At 40.6% G+C, this 21,869-nt stretch overlaps 1 protein-coding gene across 4 annotated transcripts in view; it reads left to right on the top strand.

Moving 5' to 3' along the window:
- The first annotated feature begins 787 nt into the window (after positions 1–787).
- Positions 788–21,869, top strand: part of camsap2b (calmodulin regulated spectrin-associated protein family, member 2b) — a 30,066-nt gene continuing 8,984 nt past the window's right edge. For 2 of the 4 annotated variants that reach the window (XM_055033044.1, XM_055033042.1), the window contains exons 1-9: positions 788–1,444; positions 7,524–7,783; positions 12,917–13,096; positions 14,018–14,104; positions 16,345–16,377; positions 17,430–17,568; positions 19,234–19,373; positions 20,746–20,836; positions 20,977–21,081. In XM_055033044.1, the coding sequence (XP_054889019.1) occupies positions 1,306–1,444; positions 7,524–7,783; positions 12,917–13,096; positions 14,018–14,104; positions 16,345–16,377; positions 17,430–17,568; positions 19,234–19,373; positions 20,746–20,836; positions 20,977–21,081 (1,174 nt within the window). In that variant the 5' untranslated portion in view covers positions 788–1,305. The remainder of the gene's footprint in view (positions 1,445–7,523; positions 7,784–12,916; positions 13,097–14,017; positions 14,105–16,344; positions 16,378–17,429; positions 17,569–19,233; positions 19,374–20,745; positions 20,837–20,976; positions 21,082–21,869) is intronic. The other 2 variants (XM_055033043.1, XM_055033045.1) reach the window with 2 other exon arrangements.

Below are 21,869 nucleotides of genomic sequence, written 5' to 3'. Positions count from 1 at the left end.
TATCTTTGTTCTCTTTGGGATTAAGTTTTTAAAAACCAGGTCATTGAGAACAACAATGAGAAAATGGTGGAAAATATCGACTGAAAGATTCCTGAAATGTGTTTTTGAATATTTCCCCAGTAGGACTATAATGTGCTATAAACTGCTTAGCGCTGTCAATCACCCTTCTCTACATGCTGCTCAGTGTGCTAATGGCAGAGATACATGATGACAAGCCTTAGCATTCATGTCCGCCTCTGTTGTGGTAAACTGTCTGTAGTATGGCAAAGTGAAAAGGGAGGGGTGAACAGCACCTACACAAGGATGATTTATACTGCTAAGACCCTCCTTTTGGTTCTGACTGGTTGTTTCTGTAAATGGAAATAGGTTTACCACAACACGGTATACTGTCAGACTACACACAGTTTAAATATATTTGTAAAAATAAAATAAATAAAAAAGTTACTGCAGCTTTAAGAAGCTTTTCAACTTTCCCCAATTCATACTCAAACTGTTTAAAAATGTAAACCAATCATATCAGGCTTAATTAAGAAATTAAAGGAGCATAAAAACCGGTTGAGTAATGTAATGTTCCTTTAAATCTGTCCGATCGCTGCGCATTAGAGCTCATTCTCTGCTATTTTGTCATGCATCTCACTATGGAAACATCTGGGTTTGAGTCAGCAGCCATCCTGCCGCTAGTTTGTATTACATTGTGATGACTCCTGACAGGATTGTAAAGACTGGGTGGGTGGATCGCGCCTGCGCAGTGCGCCTCGTCCGCTGAGTGCGGCAGGAAAAGCGCAGAGAGAGGGGGTGGGGGGAAGGAGGAGATGAAAACAGTTAGGAAGGGGGGAAAGAAGAGCACGAACTATAAACGGATCGTTGTTTTTGTTTTGTTTTTTTTGTTTTGTTTGTTTTTTTGAGACATAACCAAAAGGATCCTGACGCTTTGCTCCTGAACCACTCAGATTATCCGTCATGTCGTGAAAGCCCAGGATGAAAATGTCCGGGGATCTTCTTCAGGAATCCTGCCACTAAACCGCGCCGCGCTGTCACGATTTAAGGAGGTAAAATTGAATATGAGTCTCATTTAACCGAGGAGGAGGTGGGGGCCCCTCATCAAGCTCATACCAGCCAAACTCAAAGTCCCACGATTTCTTTTTTTATTATTATTCTTTAATTAGCAGAAAGGGATTTCTTCTTCTTCTTCTTCTTTCTACTGCATTGAATTCCTCTGGACGAGATGTCATCCGCATTCAGGAGGAGCTCCTCCGGCTGACTGAGCTCCCCAGCAGCAGAGGGACGCCGACGCACAGACGGACGATGGGAGATGCGGCAGAGGACCGAGGGATGAGACGCACGTTCATCGTCCCTGCCATCAAGAGCTTCGACCACTACGACTTCACCAGGGCCAAGGTCTCCTGCAGCCTGACGTGGCTGGTGGCCAAGGCTTTCGGCTCGGGTAGGTGGCGCCTCCCTGGCGCTCCTGATTCGGAGGAGAGGAGCTGGGAAACGCCGCTTCAGATAATCAACGAGGGGTGTGATAATGTGGCGTGCTGGTGCGACTGTTTTGTCAACAGCGTCGTGCAATCAGGATCTCACTGTGACAGACAAACGACGAAAACAGACTTTCTGCCCGACAACATTTGGGCAAAACATATTCCGGGTTTTTCCTATTAGTTAGCTTTTTATCCTGTCAGCGGTATTGGTTTAACCTTTGCTGCTAATTACCCCATGTCAGGTCAAATATTATGTAAGTCTCTTGAGTTCAGTTGAGGCTGTTTTAACCTGTACAGGTTGGTATTCATGCGTCATTGTGTGACAGATTGGCATAGCGGGAGAAACTGGGGTGTTTATGGACATGCACAACAGCTCAAGCACAGTTAGAATGGACTAAATCAATTGTTTATTTGATTTAGTTCTGGACTTGGACTGGGACACTTCAATGCCTGTCGCATTTTTAGGTTTGTTGACCTGCCATGGTCTCCAGCCCTCTAACAGGTTGTCTTACAGTATGGTCCTGCATCAGGCATCCCAGCATGTCGCTGCCACCTTGTTTCACCATAGGGATGATGATGTGCAGTGTTCGCTTTTTTGCCACAAAATAGTTTAAGTATTGACCAAAATTACAGTTTGATCTGAACAAACCTGCCCCTTCCACATGGTGATGATGTCCCGGACATGGCCTGAAGCGATCTGACTTTCACTGAGAACTGCTTCCACCAAGGCCAGATGTCTTGAGTTCAACACTAATCCAGTGGCAGTTGTGCCATACTCTTTCCTTACTTGGAACTGTGCTCAGTCTGATGTCCAAATCTTTTTTTGTGTCTTAATCCTACTTTAACATCCACACAACTTTATCCCTAACATGTCTGCTGTGCTCTTTGGTCTTCATGTTACTGTTTGTTCACTAATGATCTCCAAGAAACCTCAGAGGCCTTTACAGAACAGCTGGGTTTATAAAGAAATAAATTACTGACAGCTGGGACTCTTATTAATAAAGTGCGTCTCAGAAAGCAGTCGGATTTCTGGGTGTCAGAGGAAAAGGGGCTAAATAGAAATGCATGCCACCTGTTTCAGGATTTAAAAAAAAAATCATCCAAACACTTTTGACGCATGTCAGAGGAGACTTGGTGCAAAAGAGTGAACTAAATTAAAATGAAGCAAACAAAATCTAAAGCCCTGGAACCCAGAGACACAAAGATGTTGTCTGAGAACTTTCTTTATGTCAGATAATAATCTCTGGTGCAGCTGCTCAAAAATCTAGTAGGTTTTGAGTATTTGTTTTAATGACACATGTCTATCCTACAGTGTAGACAGTTTGTCTCCATGCCAAAGTGAAGTCTTTTCTTTGGCATCGTACTTCTACTAACCTCCACTCAGACAGAGCCTTAAAGAGAACGAGGCGAAATGCTTAAACAAACCCATCGATCAGACCTTGAATGCCAATTAGGGCTCCTCTATATTACAACCTCTTGGATTTTGATATATTTGCAAGTGCAACAGTAGCAAGCGTGTGCTGACTGCGGACACACTGCTGCTGTCCTGCTTTTTTTTTTTTTTTTTTTGTCTCGGCCTTCCAGTGACACAGTTTCAGCTCCTACCACTGAGGAGAACTGTGGCCCAATTCATGAGCGGTCCTCAGAGCCTCGTTTGGCCTAGATAGACCCGGCGAACTGCAGGGAGAAGCTGCCAGTGGTCGGATGCAACAGTTTTCCCACTGGCTCAGAAACTTATCAGAAGCGGATTTTCACAGGGACCTGGTTGACTTGGGCTTTAACAAGCACACATTGGCGCTACAGGACCATTTGAGGTTAGGAGTAAACTTTTATTTATAGTAAGGAGAAGGGTTGTAAAACAGATGACTTAAACTGAAGAAGAAGAATTGGTTTCAAAATGAACATTTGATGAATTTCACCACTGGTAGAATGTAAATCCAACATATTTTCTTAGTTTAACTTTTGCCAGTTACTACAGTAACCATTTAAAAGTAACATAAATGTTTTTTTTTTTTTTTTTTTTTTTTAACCAATCCTCTTTCTCAGCTGCCAGTGGGCATCAAATCTGCTGCCTGTAAATTAAATCTGCTGCTGAAAAATTACATTTGACACACTCCAGGAGAGTCTGTTTCAATTTAACTGGACAGGTCAAGATTTTATTGAGCTGGTGTTGGGAGCTCTGAGCAGAAACTCATTTAAATGACAGTCTTATCGCTGGCTCGACACCCAGTACTCTGACTTATCATGTACAGCACCTCAAACAGTGCAGAAACAATATTGACAATTTAGGAGATGGCAGAGATGAGCTACAGCTCGATAAAGATTTTATTATCTTGTACAAGTTCAACATCAGATCATATAGTTTCCATAAGATTGTGATTTGAAACAAAGAGGTCTTGTAACTTATGTTCTTCTACTGTCCACTTTATTACTTACATCCCACGAGTACCAGGATGTATAATCCAAATGTCACAGCTAAAATGAAACCAGAAAAAATCTGTTCATGTCTAATTTTGATGAAACTGTCTGAATTGTTGCCTCAGGTTCTTATCGTTTGCTGACACTCAGTGTGGACTTCTGTAACGTATCTGCTGAAAGGTTTGACGTGTTGCGTATTCTGATATGGTTTTATACATAAGTTGGTTGTTTGAGCTACTAATTGGTCTTTCTGCTGTCTACAGATAGTCCACCCATTTTTCTTTGAAATCAATGGTGTTGTAATCCATACGGGAAACTTATTTTTATTAGTTTATCAGCACAAAATCACAGTGAAGTACATTTAGTGAAAAACGCTGCTGGTACATTAAAGATGATGTTAGAAGTGTGTAACTATGCTCACTATTTCAAAGTTTTTGTACTTAGTTTCAGTCTTTCTTTTATGACCTTGCACCTGGAGTAGCTGTTAACATTTGATCTGTCTTTGTTGTAGAGTTTGAGCTTGAAGTTGTGTCAGTGATGGCCAGAAAACTGCAGTCGTAGACAGTTGTTTCAGAAAAGCATCCCTGAGTTCATGCATTGATTTCTGCTACAGACTCTTGTTTTCAGTCCAGCTCTGCCGGAGGGCCTGGAGATCACAGTCTTTTAGTAACAGTCACAAGCCTTGTTAGATTTGCACCAGGCGTGTGTGGATCCCTGTGTTACTATGCAGTGAAAAAAAATCCCAGTCATACCTACTGATGCAGTGTTTAAGCAACTTTTTTTTTTTGGCTCTTGTGTCAACTCGTTGAAATGTTCTTAATAGTTTTGATATTTCTGATGGAGGAGTGCAGCGATTTAAGCTATAAGCAGTTTCCCCTCAGTGTTTTATAAGCCTGGCGGGCCTCCAGGCTTTACTTTTGTCACCCACCAGGCTAAGCATTGCTTATTTTTTTTAAGTCTTGTTAAAATGTTTGCATTTTTAAGACTTTATAGTTGGTGTTCAGGTATTAATCTTCCAGCCTTTTAATAACACATAATTATCAAGTGATATTTTCCAATTTCCTGTCAACTTTAAAAAAAATTTTAACTCAAAAACACAATGGGCTGCTGGATGAATGACTTCCCTCGCCCCCAACCACCGAGCTTAGCACGTTTTACGGGGGAAACCTTGACTAAGCAATGTTAGTTATACATGTAAACATAGTCAAATAAATGTTAGATGTTTTTAAAAGACACCTTTGCTAATTAGGTAACAGGTTTAAGTTGACTTTCTCCCTTTGCTCAACCTTTTCTGTAGTTGCAAGTCTGAATGGGATCTATCGCAAAGTAATCTTGATCAGTTAAGCTAAAACTAACTTTTTAATGTGATTGTTTGCATCTTAAAAAAACACAACTTGCAGTAAGCGAGTGGAGATAAGCACAGTTCCCCAGGGTCTCCAGAGGAGCGGTCTTCTCCATGCCTGGACTTCCCGTGGCAGCTACTTCCTGTCTGTTTCCTCTTTGATGGCCAACACAAAGCACTTAACAAGGCAGATTTTTCATGAACTTTAAAAAAAAAAAAAAAGTTGCGCTTGTTGTGTAATTGTTTTTGCTGCTGTTTACTGGTTTTACAAATAATTTATTTTTAACTCTTTAAGAATCAGTCTTTATGTGAATAGAAAGCTGCTGTGATTGTTTTCTGTAAGTGGATTTGTACAGAAACTGAACATTTCTACGAAAAAAAGAGTCATCTTACACCAGAGTCACAAATCGTCATGCTTGTGTGAGTATAGCTTTGCTAATTAACTTTAATCGGTTGACATGGTTACAGGTCAGACTAGTTAAAGAGTTATGATGCAGAAGCTCTCATTATAAAGAGGTCTAACATCTGTGTGTTGCTCTAAATATCTCCTTTCATCGCCCAGTGTGGCTGCATGGGGAGGCCGCTGTGACCACAGCTTCTGGAAAACTGCAGAGAGCTGATCACAAGCCGACTGGATGTTATATTTGTGTCTCTGAAGCGAGTGTTGCATATTGGTTTTCTGAAGCCATTTGGTCAAGCTTAATGTCTCTGCTCTGAGCTTGCTTTGAAGGGGAAACAATGTTCCTTTACGCAGGATTCCTTCAGTGCTCTTTGTTTTCCTCGGTGTGCTTCAGAGACAGGCGGAGAGGAAATGACCCCCACACACCAGGGATACACACTCATACAGGCGCATGAGTGTGTCACAGCACACTCGCACAGAAACATTCCTGCACAGGAGCGTTGTCTGAACACTGCACCAGTAGGAAAGAAATTAACGCTAACAGGAGGATATTTATGAGAAGTATCGTTGAGCTCTGAGTCACAACTTGTGGTTAAAAACAACACGACGTCATGAAGAAAATGAAAAGCTATAGAGGAGCGACAGAGTCCTGAGTCTCTCTGTGTGTGTGCAAGACTCAGTTCCTATTTTTGAAAAAAGTGACTGACCGTAATGCCTTTTAAAATTACACATCTAAATTAAAGAAATGCCTTCAGTAGTCATGGTGACACAACTGAATGTGAGTTTATGTTCATCCATGTTCATGTTTTCAAATCTGCGTTGGCCGTGTCAAGTATTTCATATACATAGGGCAGATTGTGGCAGTATGGTTGTGTGATGTGGCTCATCACCCAGGGCGCCACCGACTCTTGGGGTGACATGAGCTTCCCTATAACTGAGAAAGAGTGAGCTGTTAGCTGTGAGTTTTGTGCTAAAAGTGACCCGTACCTATTTGTGCTTCAGTCTTCACAAATTTGAAGATTTTTCTGCTGAGCAAGTCTTCAAACTACTCATGGAAAATTAGCCTCTTAGCCAATTTTCATGTATACCATATCTAAAATATTTAAAATAAAATACAGCTTGAGAAGCTAGAATCGCACCTAGGTATCTAGGATGGACATTTATATTTCTTGGTGCTGATTGGCTTGAACCCCAAGACCAAAAATAAGAAAGACTGTCAATGTTAGCTCCTGCATAAATGCTGAGATGGTTTTCTCTGTGTGTATTAATGCATATTAAGCTATGCATTAATACCTTAATAGGCCTCTTAAGGTGTTTGAACTCTTAAGAGGCTGTTTTCATAGGAGGCCTCAAGTATGTGTGGACTTTAGGTATTTCACATATAGAGGGTTGAATATAAACACAGGGTAAATATTTATTATTTATTGCACTTCAGGAAACTCTAGGAAGCAACTTGCAAATATTTTATGTGTGGTTGTTCTCTAGCGATGCGCTCTCCCTTTGGATTCTTCACCTACTAGTTGTTAAATACAGACAGATTTCTGTCTGCAGACACATTTACTGTTCAAAATAAGAGTAGTGATGAGCGTCATGCACCTCAAATGAACTAGAAAAGGGGCATTCTGAAGAGTAGGGCACGTCAGCAGCATCAGTAAAAACGCCCCTAGCATTTTCTGCAAACCCACCTCACACCCGTTGCGTTTGGTTGACGTCTGATGCCAAGCAAACCTTTTTATGAACCGGTTCTGTTCAGGAGCATCAACAGTATCTTATACTGGAGTTCACTTCGGCACCAGTCTTCCAATGTGTGTTAGAAAATAAGGCAACCACAGTTTGGCTTTTCAGACTGTTTCTCCCTTGACCTTTCCTTCTCTGCTTTTAGATGCCGTTCCGGAGGAGCTGGCCGAGCCCTTCTACAGGGACCAGTACAACCAGGAACACCTGAAGCCTCCCGTCGCCTGCCTGCTTCAGTCCGCGGAGCTGTACTGCCGCGCAGGAAGCCTGATCCTCCGCAGCGATGCCGTCAAACCTCTACTGGGACACAACGCCGTCATTCAGGCCCTGGCCCAGAAGGGGCTGTATGTCACAGATCAGGACAGACTGGTCACCGAGAGAGACTTGACCAGCATGCCTATACACATGGTGAGTGGAAATGTTCCAACCATGGGATTCAGGAACAACGTGGGTTTAACAGGAACTTTCACATTGTTCCTTTGTGTGTGAAATCATTCTAAAAGATTGAGATTTGGGAACCATAGAGATAGGTGACTTAAAACTCAGGTGTGATTTGGTTCATGCAGGTGTAAAAGCTATCAAAAATTTATGGTTAAAAAAAACCTAAATCCATGTACGCAAGAAAATGATTCAACCACCATTCAAGAGTTTATTTGACAACCTGATGACATGAAGCCCATGAGGCAGAGAAAAGCATAATGACACAGCTTGACATGAAGCAGAAGATCTGAAACCGATTAAGTTTCAGATCTTAATTGTCCAAATATCAAATTGGATAATTTAGATTCAATTTAATACCTTATTGATCAGGCACATAAAATTCCCGATAATAGGAAGTGTTCACAAGCTTTTACTTTTTGCATTGCGAAAAGTGCAATATTTTGGTGTTGAGTGCCAAGCCTTTTTAAAAGGAACATTTATTTTTATATAAAAACAAGATTTTTAGTTATAATGTCTGAGTTCATGAGAGGAAAACACTTTTTAACGTGTTGTTTTTGCTGCACGTTAAAAAGTGACCTATAGTATATTTATTTTAGATTTTTTTGATACATTAACTGTGTGATTTTGTGTATATATAAACATATTTTTGTTCTGGTGACTATTTAACAAAGGAAAGTAAGACATGCTTGTGCCACCTGTTTTTGCTGCATGCACTCTTCTGGTGCTGCATTTTTTGCAGCTTTTTCCTCCTGGTCTCATTTTTGTCGCTGCAGATAATTGAATTTTATTTTAAGTTAACATGTTGAGGACATTTTTTACGTTCAGGTTTGATTTGACTCATGGCATCGTTTATCGATTGAGAAAGCCACAAAGAAGGGAGTGAAGTGTGACGATTTGTTCGTTCACACCTCTTTTCTGGTGCATTTTCAGTGATCTAGTGACTACATTAAGTAGATATATGACACTGATTTCTAATTCCCTGCCAAACGTATTGATCTTCTTTTGTGCGGCACTGCTTGTTAATCTCTCCTTGTCTCTGGTTATTAAAAGAAATTTAAGAAGTGTGTTCCTGCGGACTGAGTGGGAACCTTTTAGTGACGCTGAAGTGGAGGCTTTTCTGCTCGGGTTATGGTGCATCTGCAGAAAAAAAGATGACCTCATGGTTTTCCAAATACTGTGCGCCAGAGGAATAAATCATGTTGGGGAGGCGGAGGAGGACGACCAGAAGGAGGAGTATGGCATTTTGTCAGAGGGTGAATGAATGAGGAAAGGAGGAAATTTAGGGGCAGGATTTTGGGTGTGATCCAGGAGGAAGCAGGAAAGTAAGGCGGTACAAGGGAGGAAAGGGTGAAGACAGTGGAAGATGGATGTAATCGGGGAGAGGGAGAAGAGCTGTGAAGGAGAAGGAGGAGGAAAGATGGAGAAAATGAGTGGAACAGACAGTGGTAATGTAGCCATCTGGAAGGAGGTGAGAGGAGGGGAGGAGGAGCAGGAGCAGCAGGAGGAGGAGTGTGAAGCTGGAAAAGAAGGAGACGAGGAAGGCGTAATGTGCACCACTGCAGCAATGTGGTGGGTGGAGTCTCACACTGAGCTAAAGCCCGCGTGGTGCTCAAATGAAACCCTCTCTCCAACACACGTCTCTTTTGAGCTGTCAGACATCCAGCAAGATTTATTGGCCTTTTCTACAAATAATTTAAAATATTTGTTTGTGTTCTCCACGCATGCTTCACGTACGGTTAGTGTAATGCTGAGATGAAAAAGCGACGGATGAGGCAAAGTGGGAATGGACAGTGCGAACCTGCAGAGGGGGCGTGCATCACCGCTAATGCTTCACCTTCATCTGGCGAATGAAGGTGAAGAAAAAAAAGTGGGATTGGGATTATGTGGTGTGAAGTTGTGCAGAAAACAACTGGTGTGACTCTGAATGGACGCTTTTTAGTTTCTATGGACAGCGTGGCTGCTTAGATTATGTTTGTTCAGGTGTATTTTACTTGCTTTGATCAAGGACAGACACGTACACACCCCTGCAGCCATGCAACAGAAAACCGATTCACCTCTTAAGTGGTGTGTTTGAGCATGCTGCAGCTTTGTACCACTCTTTGTAACCACTGTTTGCCATTTCCATGGCCTTATAAGGCGTGTCTGTCACTGTGAGGGGTTTTAGACACACGCATGCATTCACACACATGCACCGTAAAAGTGTTTGTGAAGGCATAATAGGCAGCACATGGTTTTTAAGTCCAGGCTGTAGAGACAACAGTGGTATCTTCTTTTTCTGTTGAAGAGAAGTTACAGCACAAAACAATAATTACCCCCAAGGTTTGACGATCGACAACAAGCTTCTTTGTATTTTAACAGTGTATGTGTAGTTTTTCCTTAATTACACGACGTTCTGCAAATATTTCCTTTACACTAAAATTTGAATGAAGCATAGTCAGATATGTTTTTGTGATCTGGAAATGTGGAAACATTTGAACTCAATTTGCAAGCCTGTAAAGATAGAAAGTAAAAGTAATCTTATTTATATAGCACATTTTCAGCAACCAGGCAATACAAAGTGCTTATGCAAAGTGCTATATATAGTTCCAGCTTTTGTCTGCCCTTTTCTTCTTCTTTTTGTCTTGATCTCTCCCCTATTTGCGCTCCAGAATATTGAATGTAGGGAATAATGTAGAGGCGCAGTACAAATGTTTGGTATTAACTCAAAGAAACCGACCAGCATTGTTTATTTTCATTCAGCCAAAGAAAGTGTAAGAAAAACCGTTGCAGTACCGATTGGTCGTAAGTTACGGTAACAGTGTGAATCACTGCTGTTTTCTGAACAATAAACAAAACATTACGTCATTAGAAATTTAGACCAAATTATACTTCTGTGGGACTCAGCAGAAAAAAGTTAATTTCGCCACACTTCCATCACTAAATTAGGCATGTCTTTCAAAATAGCCCTATTTAAGTTATTTTTAAACCTAATTGTTGTTAAATTGTGACAGTCAATGCTGTTAATGCTGTAACTGTAGTTTGAAAACGGACAAAAAGTACAGTTTTTTTTACTTTTGCCCTATTTATAGAAAAGCACACACCAAATTTGTCATATTATATAAACTAAAATGACCTCACACAAACACTCTAGCAAAAAAACAAAAATGGCCTCAATTTCTATCCCTCAATTTATTGTGAAAGCCACAGAACAAAATCACATGTTTAAAAAATGATTATCATGAAGTGGGATCTTAACCTGTGGATAAAAATATCACCTCACCACTTTTCATGCCTCTCTAAAAGGAATGTGCAGTGGTGAGATGAAGCCAAAATGTTATGTTGTTTTAAAACTATAGTTAGCAAGCTATAAGTGGTTTGATTGTTAAGGAGGAGGCTTGCAGGCTAACAACTAATTTAAGCTTGTTATACACCCAGTGTTGCTATAGGAACTGGCCCGAAAAGCATAATATGCTGACCAAAGAAATGCTTGAGATATACTACTCAATTTATGGCAGTTAATGTATTATTTTTGCTTTTGTCATAAACATAACATTAAAAATAATTAATAAATAAATATTGCATATATACAACTGAACACAAGTTGTACATATTTCCATCTATGGTAAAAAATAAAACGAGGGATGTATAATTCCACTTTTTCAATTGGCGGCAAAATGTTTGCATCCTGCCACTTTAACTAACTCGGTGTAATTAAAAACAAAACCCAACAGATGCAGTCCTGTTGGAGTTAAGAGGAACTCAAGTGGCTTGTCATTTAAACTCTCAGTATTTGTCTTTCCACACATCTGAACGTTCTGCTGCATGCAGGAACCTCCACAAGCTCCTTACCAGCATGAAAGACTGAGGGATTTTATGCAAATGCGTTGAGAAAAGCTTTAATCGTCAGGGAAGCTTTATGGCGACTTAAGAAAATTCCAATTTCTTGATCTCCAGCTTCATTCTAAGCTGCCTGTCTGGTCTCTCCTTCTCTGCCCATCATTCAGTCAGTTTCTGTCAGTCAGTTTCCATCAGCCAGGTGCAGAATGCACACAAAGTGAAATATCTGACAGCATCCTGAGGCTGCATAAACTCCAAACAGAGTCAGCACGTTGCCTCATGAGCCGAATATTAGGCTCATGTGTTTAGCTGCTAAACCCAACAGTGGTTTACTTTAGAGCTGTCACAAAAAGTCACTTTAGTTTGCTTTTATGTTTTCTTTAGAATCTGCAGATTATACATTCATAAAAAAGGGAAACCCTTCCAAATATTTAGATCTTTCTAAATGAAAGATCTAAATATCGCATATAAAGGTACAGTAGATATCTCTCTCTCTCTCGCTCTCTCTCTCTCTCTCTATATATATATATATATATATATATATATATCTATATATATATATATATATATATATATATATATATATATATATATATATATATATATATATTTCATTTTCTGGAAAATATAGTGAGTTAATTACAAGTGAAGTGACAAAAACTAACTAAAAAAATGGATATTAAGAAATATACTCTTAATATCTAATGTTACCTCCTGTTCTGCTGAAGTAACTCATCTAATCACTTGTTTCCATCCACAATTTGTTTCTGGCAGTGATCTTGTGTTTGCGTTATGTTTTGACTGGTTTTACAGTCAGTGATTCCACTGAACTCTGGCAACAGCTCATATCTTGGGGAAAGACTGGATCACTGAGAGCCCTGATGTTCTGAACACATGTCTGATTTGTTGCTTTGACTTTGTTTTGTCCTGAATCACTGAGCACCAGTCAAAAGGTACTTGTCTTGTTAGGTTTATATCATATAGGCAGAGGTAAGCATATACAGTGTAGACACAAACACACACACATGCAGTGTAAATATTTTTTGAATAGAGATGTTGTCAGGCAGGAAAGGGAAGGGAAGGGGAGGTCTGTTGCTTTGACCGGGCCAGAATGGGGTTAGAAAGGTCAAGGTTTGTGATCATGTTAAAATCATTTGCACGACTTGAATGCTTAAAAAGATTATTGTGCATCAGAGCATCTCAACTATTTTTCATCGGAGAAAAACCTCGTCTGTTGTTAAATTCATCTTGCCAATAGACTTTTGCGGCTGCGTTTCTGTGCAGAGCTCCCATCTGGCGCTCATTGATACCTTAATGATGGCCTACACCGTGGAGATGGTGAGTGTGGAGAGGGTGATGTCCTGCATCAACAAGTACTCGTCTGCTGAACCGCTGCACAGCGACGGTCTCGTCCAGGGGCTGCCGTACGACACAGAGGATGCAATCGCCACCTGGATCAACAAGGTATGTGCAAAAAAGCCATGAAGATGTGCGTTTTCAAAGACTGCACGCATTCCATGCATTACCTTTTTATTTGATTCGCTGCTGTTTTGGTTCTGTCTGGGTTCAGCTGATATGAGAGCCGTTTCTTCATTTTCTTGCAAGAGAGCTGGAATGTGGAGTAATTCCCAAGACACTTCCAAGATTAGCAACGTCTGTTGTTTGCTGTTGCAGAAATAAAATAAAAAAAGCAAAATTAGAACTTGAGTTGCTTAAGTATCTGAGGTCACTGTTCAAAATCTCCTACTGATTATTTAGCAGCTTGTTTTTGCTTGTGAGATATTTGAGATATTGTGCATATGACATGTCACTGTGTGTCAGGCAGAAGTCATTTTAAAACTAGTCTAACAATTTTAAAAACTAACATAAAATAATAAAAAGATGGATCAATGAGATGGATTAGCAAGAATAGCATAGTTAGTGTTTTTTTAACCAATTGTCTAATTGCAATCAACCGATTTCTTAGTTAATTGCTGTTTAGTAATACAAATTTTGATGATGAATTAAATAAACATGTTGCAATCTAAGATCTCCACCTGTTTTTTTCCCCCATGAAGTCCCATAGAGTATTTAAAGCTTTAAATAGATATTAAATGTGTTACATGGAGGCCGTACTGAGACAACTGAGGGATGATTAGGAATGGGTGTTTTTGTGTAATTTCATTCTGACAAAAAGGAAAACAGAAGTCATTATTGAACAATAATTCTCAATGTTTTATGAGACATGACTTCATTATCTTAAGTTAATCTGTCAAAGTGAAGGTGGCAGGTTTTTCGCTGAAGTTCACGTTACTTGTCTTCTGAGTCTGAATTCTTGAAATATGACTTTGCTCTCTGAGTGTCTCCGTCTCTTACCACCTTCTCTGCTTCTTTCTGTTGTACAAGACGAACGAGCAGCTGAGGGACATCCTCATCGAGGAACAGAAGTTAAGAGAGGCCTCGCTCCAAGACTCAAGCATCACAACACATAAGGTAAGTTAGAAAAGGTTCTCCAACACAAACTGACCCACTGGAAGATGCTGCTCGGAAACAAGTTTGTTAAGCCTCTTGCAGAGAGTTAATATTTGTGGAATTGATGTTTTCTTCAGAGCCACATCTGTGTCCACACATGCAAAAAAAAAAAAAAAAGCCTCCCTTCCCCAGCAGACAGATTCAACACACAGAGTACGGAGCTTTGTGAATCAGACGAACAGATGAGCTCAGTCACCAGCTGCAGAAAGTATTTGGCAAGAATCTCGCCACTGCTGTTTGAGGAGACAAAGGAGGAGATGCAGGGCGACAGTCGGAGAGGAGAAATGAGGAGGGGTTTATCTGAGATAAGCTGGGGCAAAAGGGTTGGAGACAGGGCCGCTGCAGCCGAAGGGCCTCCGTGACAGACTGGCACCCTGCTAGCTAAGCGGTTATGTAAGGTCCCTGTGACACAACGAGTCAATCTGCCGGCAGTAACACACTGCAGTCAGCAGTTGTTCTCTTCTGCTCACTCATCCATGACGTTTCAGCAGAGGTCCTGTCAGGGCAGCTGTAAGGTGAAGGGTAAAAATAGAGACTCACTGAAGGCTTGACTGAGACGAAGTTGTGGCGCTTTGGTGGATTTAGATTTCTTTCATGTTGCTCATCAGAAATTTGATGAGGTGAGCAAAGTGTGAGTATCAAAGACATACCTGGCTATCATTGTGTAACAGGAAATGATTAGTTTGAAAGATTTTGAGGAGGAGGAAGAATGGTGTTTTTTTTATACTATTGTTTGCAGAGTGAAATTTAAATTTTAAAAGGTATTTCACTGACCATCTTAGCTCCCCAGTAGGCATAATTAATAATTATACAGGATTAATTCAGCATTTCTATGGCTGCACTCTGCCATCTTGTTTAATTACATTTTTAATACAAAGGTGATGACTAAAGTGGGTTTTTTAATTAGAAAGGAATGTTTTGTTTTGTTTTGTTTTATCAATCAGGGGATATTTATTAGTCATTATCTGACCTGGATAATATTTACCGTATTTTCTGGACTATAGAGCGCACCTCACTATAAGCCGCACCCACAAAAAAATTTTTTTTTAAAACTGGAAACCTACATAAACCGCATGGGGCTACAAGCCGCTGGTATGTCCGCCGCTCTCGGTTTTCCACAAAACAATAAATCTGCTATTAAGGTCGCAATGCCAAGCCATGGATTTGTTCACGTCGAGCTTCCGTACAGCAGCTATCGATCTGTACTGCCAGATCGATTGCAAAGCTGCATCATACGAACTTCTTTGTGTTGTTTCCATGATGAGGGGGTAAGAGTTTGAAAACATTTCTCTGTTGTGACTGCTGCTAGCATGCGCTTGTTCAAAATGAAAAATCAGTACTTTCTTCTTTGAGTTCCAATTTTGACTTCTAATGATTCACTTTCTGCTAAAGACCCCCTGGTGGTTGAAGAAAAATACACAGAAAAGCCGCACCGGGCTACAAGCAGCTTATAGTCCGAAAAATATGGTAAATATTAAATATTTGCCACTGACTAGTTTTGAAATTTAGTTCAGATGATATAAACTTTTGTTACTTTAGATATTTCTCTGACAGAATTCAAATCCTATAGCAGCTTATGTTTGGATGTTCTCCATACTGGAGACTGGCATCTGTAAATATATAAATATTCGCTACATTCAATAAGTGGAGTCCCAGTCGTTGAGACTCTGCCCCGACTGTCTCTTATGGAGCTAAATCCTCTTCCACAGATGGTAATATCTTGTTAATTTAGTGAGAGGAATACACAACATATGTGCGTGTTTAACCCGTTCCATGCTGAAACAGTTATTCAAAGTTGGATCAGAGGAAAATAGTCCTAAGGACGCTTCAGATCAGTCGGTTGCTTTTACGCTGCACTCTCCATCACACAGCTCTTTGTGCGTGACATCAATTCTACTCACTCATTAAGAAGACAGCAGGAGGAAATTATTTCACACACACGCACACTCATCAATGCTTCTGCAACCTGCCGGCTCTAGTAGATTAGCACAAGATGCTCCTCGGACTCTTCTATTCTGGGAAAGTGTGAATTATTACTATTCTGTCACATCCTGCACACTTAACACAAATTAATTATCCTCTGTCTTTTACAGAGCCATAACAGATGTTGTTTTCAGGTTTTGGTATCTCTTTCCCATTCAGTAGTGGTCCTAACACGTGTCCCACTCTCTCCTCTTATCCAATCCTGACCCACCATCAAGTCTTCTAGCAAATGGTACTGGAGATTAGTACCTGTAAGTCCATTCATTCTGCAAAAGATCTCAGTAACCCCAGCATCAGTCCTGACCCTCCTTAACCCCAACCTTCACGTTCTTCCCTCTGGTTGTTTATCCCTGCATGCGGCCCAGAGCTCCATTACTGTTTGGCCAAATGTCTACCCCTCTCTCACCTGCCCTCCCAACCTGTTTCCCCTTCTTAAGATGAATAAGGCACTGTGGCTAGTCTTGGGACTCAAAGGTAGATATACTTTTAAGACATACAGCTGATTAACATTTACACCTCTGGTTCTGCTGAAAACTGAAATGACTTAAAGCATTTCTTCCATCTTTATTATAAACCTGAAACAGTTGAAATTGTCTCGCGTGAGAAAAGGACGAGCAGTACTGAGAGGGATTCGGTACCAATGGAGCACAGTGAAGGACAACAGTCTGTTTCTCACAGCTCTGTGCTCAGTCATAGCTGGCTGTCAGACAGAGAGCGCTGCGCTCACTGAATCTTCCTTTGTACCACGTCGGTTACAAAATCAGAAAGCATCTCTTCATGGGCTCCCAGAGAGAGCTGACGCCCTGGAGGCTCATGCGGTGGTTTGATGTCCCTGTGGTTTTCACACGTGCAAAGCATCACATAAGGAAACCTGCAGAAAGGAAAAATGAGCGTATACACAGATCATTATTAAACCCCAAATCACATGAACAGTGTGCTACAGAACCGCTGCACAGACTCTTGACAGCCTTTGTCCCAAACAAATGTTTCAGAGGAGTGTAATGAATAATATTTTCAAAGAGGGTAAACAACAGAGAGAGCAAAACTGTTCCAGTTGTTTCCTTAAGAGCAAAAATAAATAAATCTGAAGTGAATGCCAGCGATGTATTATTTGCATGCTCAGTATAATCTGCATTACTTCAGATGAATGCTTGAAAACCGTCAGATTAACACCTGGACTTGTGTGTTTAATCAAGCTGTGCATGCAGTAGTAGGTGTGTGTGCGGTAGTCAAAGAAAATTGCTGCATAACCACCCTGACGATCCATGAAGGTGATGTCTCTCTGTCGTTGCCATGGTTTCAGGCCCGATACAGGAGGGAGCATGCCCAGAAGAATGTCCCGTCGCTCCCCCTGGTGGAGAATTTGCTGAAGGACAACACAGACGGCTGCGCCCTGGCTGCCCTGCTGCACTTCTACTGCCCACAGGCCGTCCGGCTGGAAGGTGGGTGCCCAGACCCAAACATCTGTCTGCGCCTTGATTTCTTATTCATTAAACTGCACAAACATAGTAAAACAAGAAAATCTCATTGGGAAAGAAAAGAATGAATTGTTGTGATTCTTTTAAAATTCCATGTTTATATTATAAAGTTGATTTTTGATGTTTGTATTTGTGAGGCTGTGATTGCAAAAAAAAAAAAATAAAGACATTAAACAGAACCACCTCCCGCCCCCTGAACCCCTGCCAAGAAACTCAGCATCACTAACATGTTTAAATTTAGATAAGGTGAAGTCTGTGAGAGGGAGACCAGGTTAATTGACCAGGTTTAAAATTAATCATCGATTATTGGTTACTTGCTGTGACGTATTTGTGAACAAACCCGATTCTAACACAAAGATTACACCATATTGTAGCCATGGTAACACAACAATCAAACTACCAAGATGATTCTTTGAACTTTTACAAAGTAAACTTCCTAATTAAATAGGGATTAATTAGTAAAATGGCAGCAAATTTGCTCATTTCATAACTTCATAAGCAGCGACCTTCTCTCCTCTGGCCTGTTGAACACATACAGTCTCAGATCAACTCAGCCCTCCAGGACTGTCTGCACCAGAAACATAACTTTACACCTGTTGGGAAAAATACTGCATTTGCTTTGCATTTCCCCACATGATGGCAATGATTAATTCTTGATTATTATAGGTTGTTGCTATTTTAAGATCTTGTTTAATGTGCGCTTTTTTAACTTTGAGCCCCTGCCCTTCCAAAGGTCTTTGCACGGCCCTGCTGTTTAGAGCCTCTATATGTAGAGCGCACAATGGATACTTTCTTCCTGCTCCTATGACGACCACACAATACATTTGAATTGGGTGTTTGAAACAAAGAGTATATTTATCATCCACTTTAGTCTTGTTTTCTGACGTCTCCCTCTCTCTACCAGATACTCAAAAAGGTTTTGACCTTTTTGTTGTGTCGTTTTTACTTTTATTACATATTAATAGCAGACCACAGTGAGGGATGATGACTAAAGAATGACTGCAGCACAGATATGACCCAGGACTGACTTTAAGAGGGAGTGGGCAAAGAAACTAAGAGGCGTTTCCTCAGAGCCTGTCTGTTTTCTAAAAACCCCCCGGGCAGAGACGTGATTGGTCAGGAGTTGTACTTTACAGAGAACCATTAGACGGCTACTTATCAGGCTGCAGTTTCAAAAATAAACAGCCACTGTGTTGCTTCCCTGAAAACTCCTCAGGTTGGATTTAGTTCGCAGGCAAGCGTGTGAACCAGATGTGAAAACAAGCCACGGTTCATTAAAGTCTCTCTCCTGCGACTGGATTATCCCTAAAATAAGTACAGTACAGTTCAAGATGATGTCACACTGCATAAATTAGCGACTATAAGTCTACAACATCCTACACATCCATGAGCTGTTGTGAAACATCAAAGAATAAAAATGCTGATGATTCATGAAGAAAGAGCTGAACACTGTCTGGAGTTGTCTCAAAGATTTGGAGTGAATCAAGCAAAGACAATTTGCCCCTGCTCTTTTTTTTATTCTATTCTCTTTAACCATAAGCTGAACCTTATCTTTTCCTCTCTTCCTGTTTGCCGTTACTGTTCCCCCTCCCTTTGTGTGCGTGTCTGACCCCTCCCCTGGCTGAACAGACATTTGCCTCAAGGAGACCATGTCTCTGGCTGACAGTCTATACAACCTCCAGATGGTGCAGGAGTTTTGCAGGAACAACCTCAATCACTGCTGCCACTTCAGCCTGGAGGACATGCTCTACACCCATGCGTCCATAAAGGTGAGAACTTCAACTATTCTGTTGTTTAAAGAAATGGATGGGGAAAATGTGGAAAGTCTGCGTTTATGATGCAGGATTCAGTAACTCAAAGGACAAAAGGAGAGATCTATGTTCTTAGAGGGAGAAGAAGGAGACTTGGGGTGGGAAATTACTCCAAGGCAAAACTGAGTCATGCAAGGAAAAGTTTAATACTCAGTGTGCGTTTCTTCTCTGTTGACCTCATCCTACTGAGACTGAGAACAGATTCAAGAGTCCTGACCCAACTCTTCCTTCTATGTTTCTCTTGTTTTTGAAGAAACGTCTTTAAACTTTGCAGATTTAAGATTTCAGACAAAAAACAGATTTTTTTCCCTGTATACACTCAAAGAGTTTCTTAGTGCCATTCAGACAATACAGAGCAGTAGAGCAAGCGATGGGTAAATAATATGCAGAGAGCGTGGGCAGAAACATTCAGGATTCAAGTCACAGTCCGAGCTGACTGGAACTTTCCTCTCTGTGACGCCACACAGCAGTTGCTTTTCATCCTCAAGCTCTGCTTTTCTTCTTCTGCCTTCATTTCTCATTCACCAGTCTGTGCATTGACTGAATACTGGTTTTATGGTGCAACAGGGAGTCATGTGGGCTTTTTAAAGACTCTGGCATGCTGCCGGTTTGCCACAGATTCACTGTCCACAGAATCGTAACTATTTGTGCACGGTTTAACACATTGCATTGGAAGATGGTGTTTATATGTCTACAAATTACATCTGAAATCTGCTTAATAAATTTGTGCCGTTTCTTGTCAAGTTTTCATAGGTCGTACACGGTTGCCTTACAAAGACCTGTATTTACACTGAGGATATACAGTATGTACAGCAGGCACTATAAAGGACCTCTAAAGGAATTCACTTTCATTACATTTACATTGGACTATCTGCTTACATGGAGCTCAATACAAATGCAAGCCAAGCTATTCAGAGTTGTATTTATTTAAAAAAAATACCATGTTTCCTTTTCTTATATTCTACAACCGTTTAAAGTTGGTCTTACTACACACAATCTGAGTAGAATATAGGACGGTTGTTACATGATGAAATATGAAACATTGATAGGTTTGAATAGCTCTGTAAGATACTGTACATAAACTAGACATAAACTAGACTCCAGATCGCAGATTTTTTTTGCCACATCTGGGTCTGACATTACAGGAGTCACATCGTGCAACATGCACATATAGTCAAGTACATAAACTTTGACCTTAGTGGTCTTTCAAAAATGCTCAGAGTAAGTTTGATTTTTGTTGATATTTGCAGAGATATGCAGAGGGAACCAGCAGCAAAAATTCAGACGTTACATGTGCGAGTTGAGCATAAAAATGTGTGCAATCTTTCAGAGTAACTACCTGGTGTTCATGGCTGAGCTTTTCTGGTGGTTCGAGGTCGTGAAACCCTCCTTTGTTCAACCCAGAGTCTTCGACCCCAACGGTACGGTCCAGTCCGTGTTCCTTTTGATGATCGTAATAAGTCTTTTGTGTGTGTGTGTAAATTTTTGGTAATTTTCTTTATGTAATGAATGCTAGTTGTTGACTAATGATGTGGAGGATTTGTCTTGTTTTGCCATGCAGCCTGTGAGCCTGTATCGTCCTGCAGAGACATGGCTCCTGTGTCCAGTCCTGTCAAACAGAACTATGCAGACAGACCTTCCAGTCCAGAAAACCTCACAGCTGAAGGTAGGATTAATTAATTGAATTGCCATATTAATTGAATGTACTGTACTTTTGCTGACTGTTATTAGTAGACTAATGAAAGGGAGTGGAAAGCTAACAGAGCTATCTTTATACTTTTTGTCTGAAACAACAATTTGCTGAGATAATGTAGCACCATAAACACGTCTGTTTTACAAATTAGAAGTCATCTGACCCTTTTTTAAATGCACAGGCAAGACTATGTGACATGCTACCATTTTAAAAAGTCCCCTAAGAAATAAAATCAGGCATTGGCAAAGAAAATAAAAATCTTTAAATAGGGAATTAATTTGGCGGTCCAGTTGTTAGATGATCCTCTTGAGTAATAAAAGAACAAATTAGTGCAGTTTAGTTTTGGGAATGAATAAAACTGCAGTGCATTGATGCCATGGAGGGTTTTGTGGAAAAGCGTAACACACTGTCAGCTCAGTGGAGTGGGACGACAAGAATGCTGATGCTCTGTGTGAGGAGAACAACTACGGGACAGATTTACATGGACATGACGAGGGCGGACATGCATGTGCTTGATCCTCAAAGGAATTATGCAGAAATCATAAAGAAGTAGAAGCTGCAAATCTATTCAGGTAACTGTGAACAGCAGCAGATATAATCCCTGATTGTTTTTGCATGACTTTCCTGTGACTTACCAAATCTTTCTATTAAATGTCGCTCCTTCAACTGATGTTGCCACCAGATATCATTATTTTGTCTTGAAAAACAAATAAACATTACTTGTTGCAGCTTTGTGCAGCAGGCCATTTGATCAATGCAGG

This window comes from Poeciliopsis prolifica, unplaced genomic scaffold (genome assembly GCF_027474105.1).
Source record: "Poeciliopsis prolifica strain line A6 unplaced genomic scaffold, Auburn_PproV2 SCAFFOLD008, whole genome shotgun sequence".
In the NCBI taxonomy this organism is placed as follows: Eukaryota; Metazoa; Chordata; class Actinopteri; order Cyprinodontiformes; family Poeciliidae; genus Poeciliopsis; species Poeciliopsis prolifica.
The sequence above is the reverse complement of the archived record's forward strand: the minus strand, read 5'-3'. Positions and strand labels throughout refer to the sequence as shown.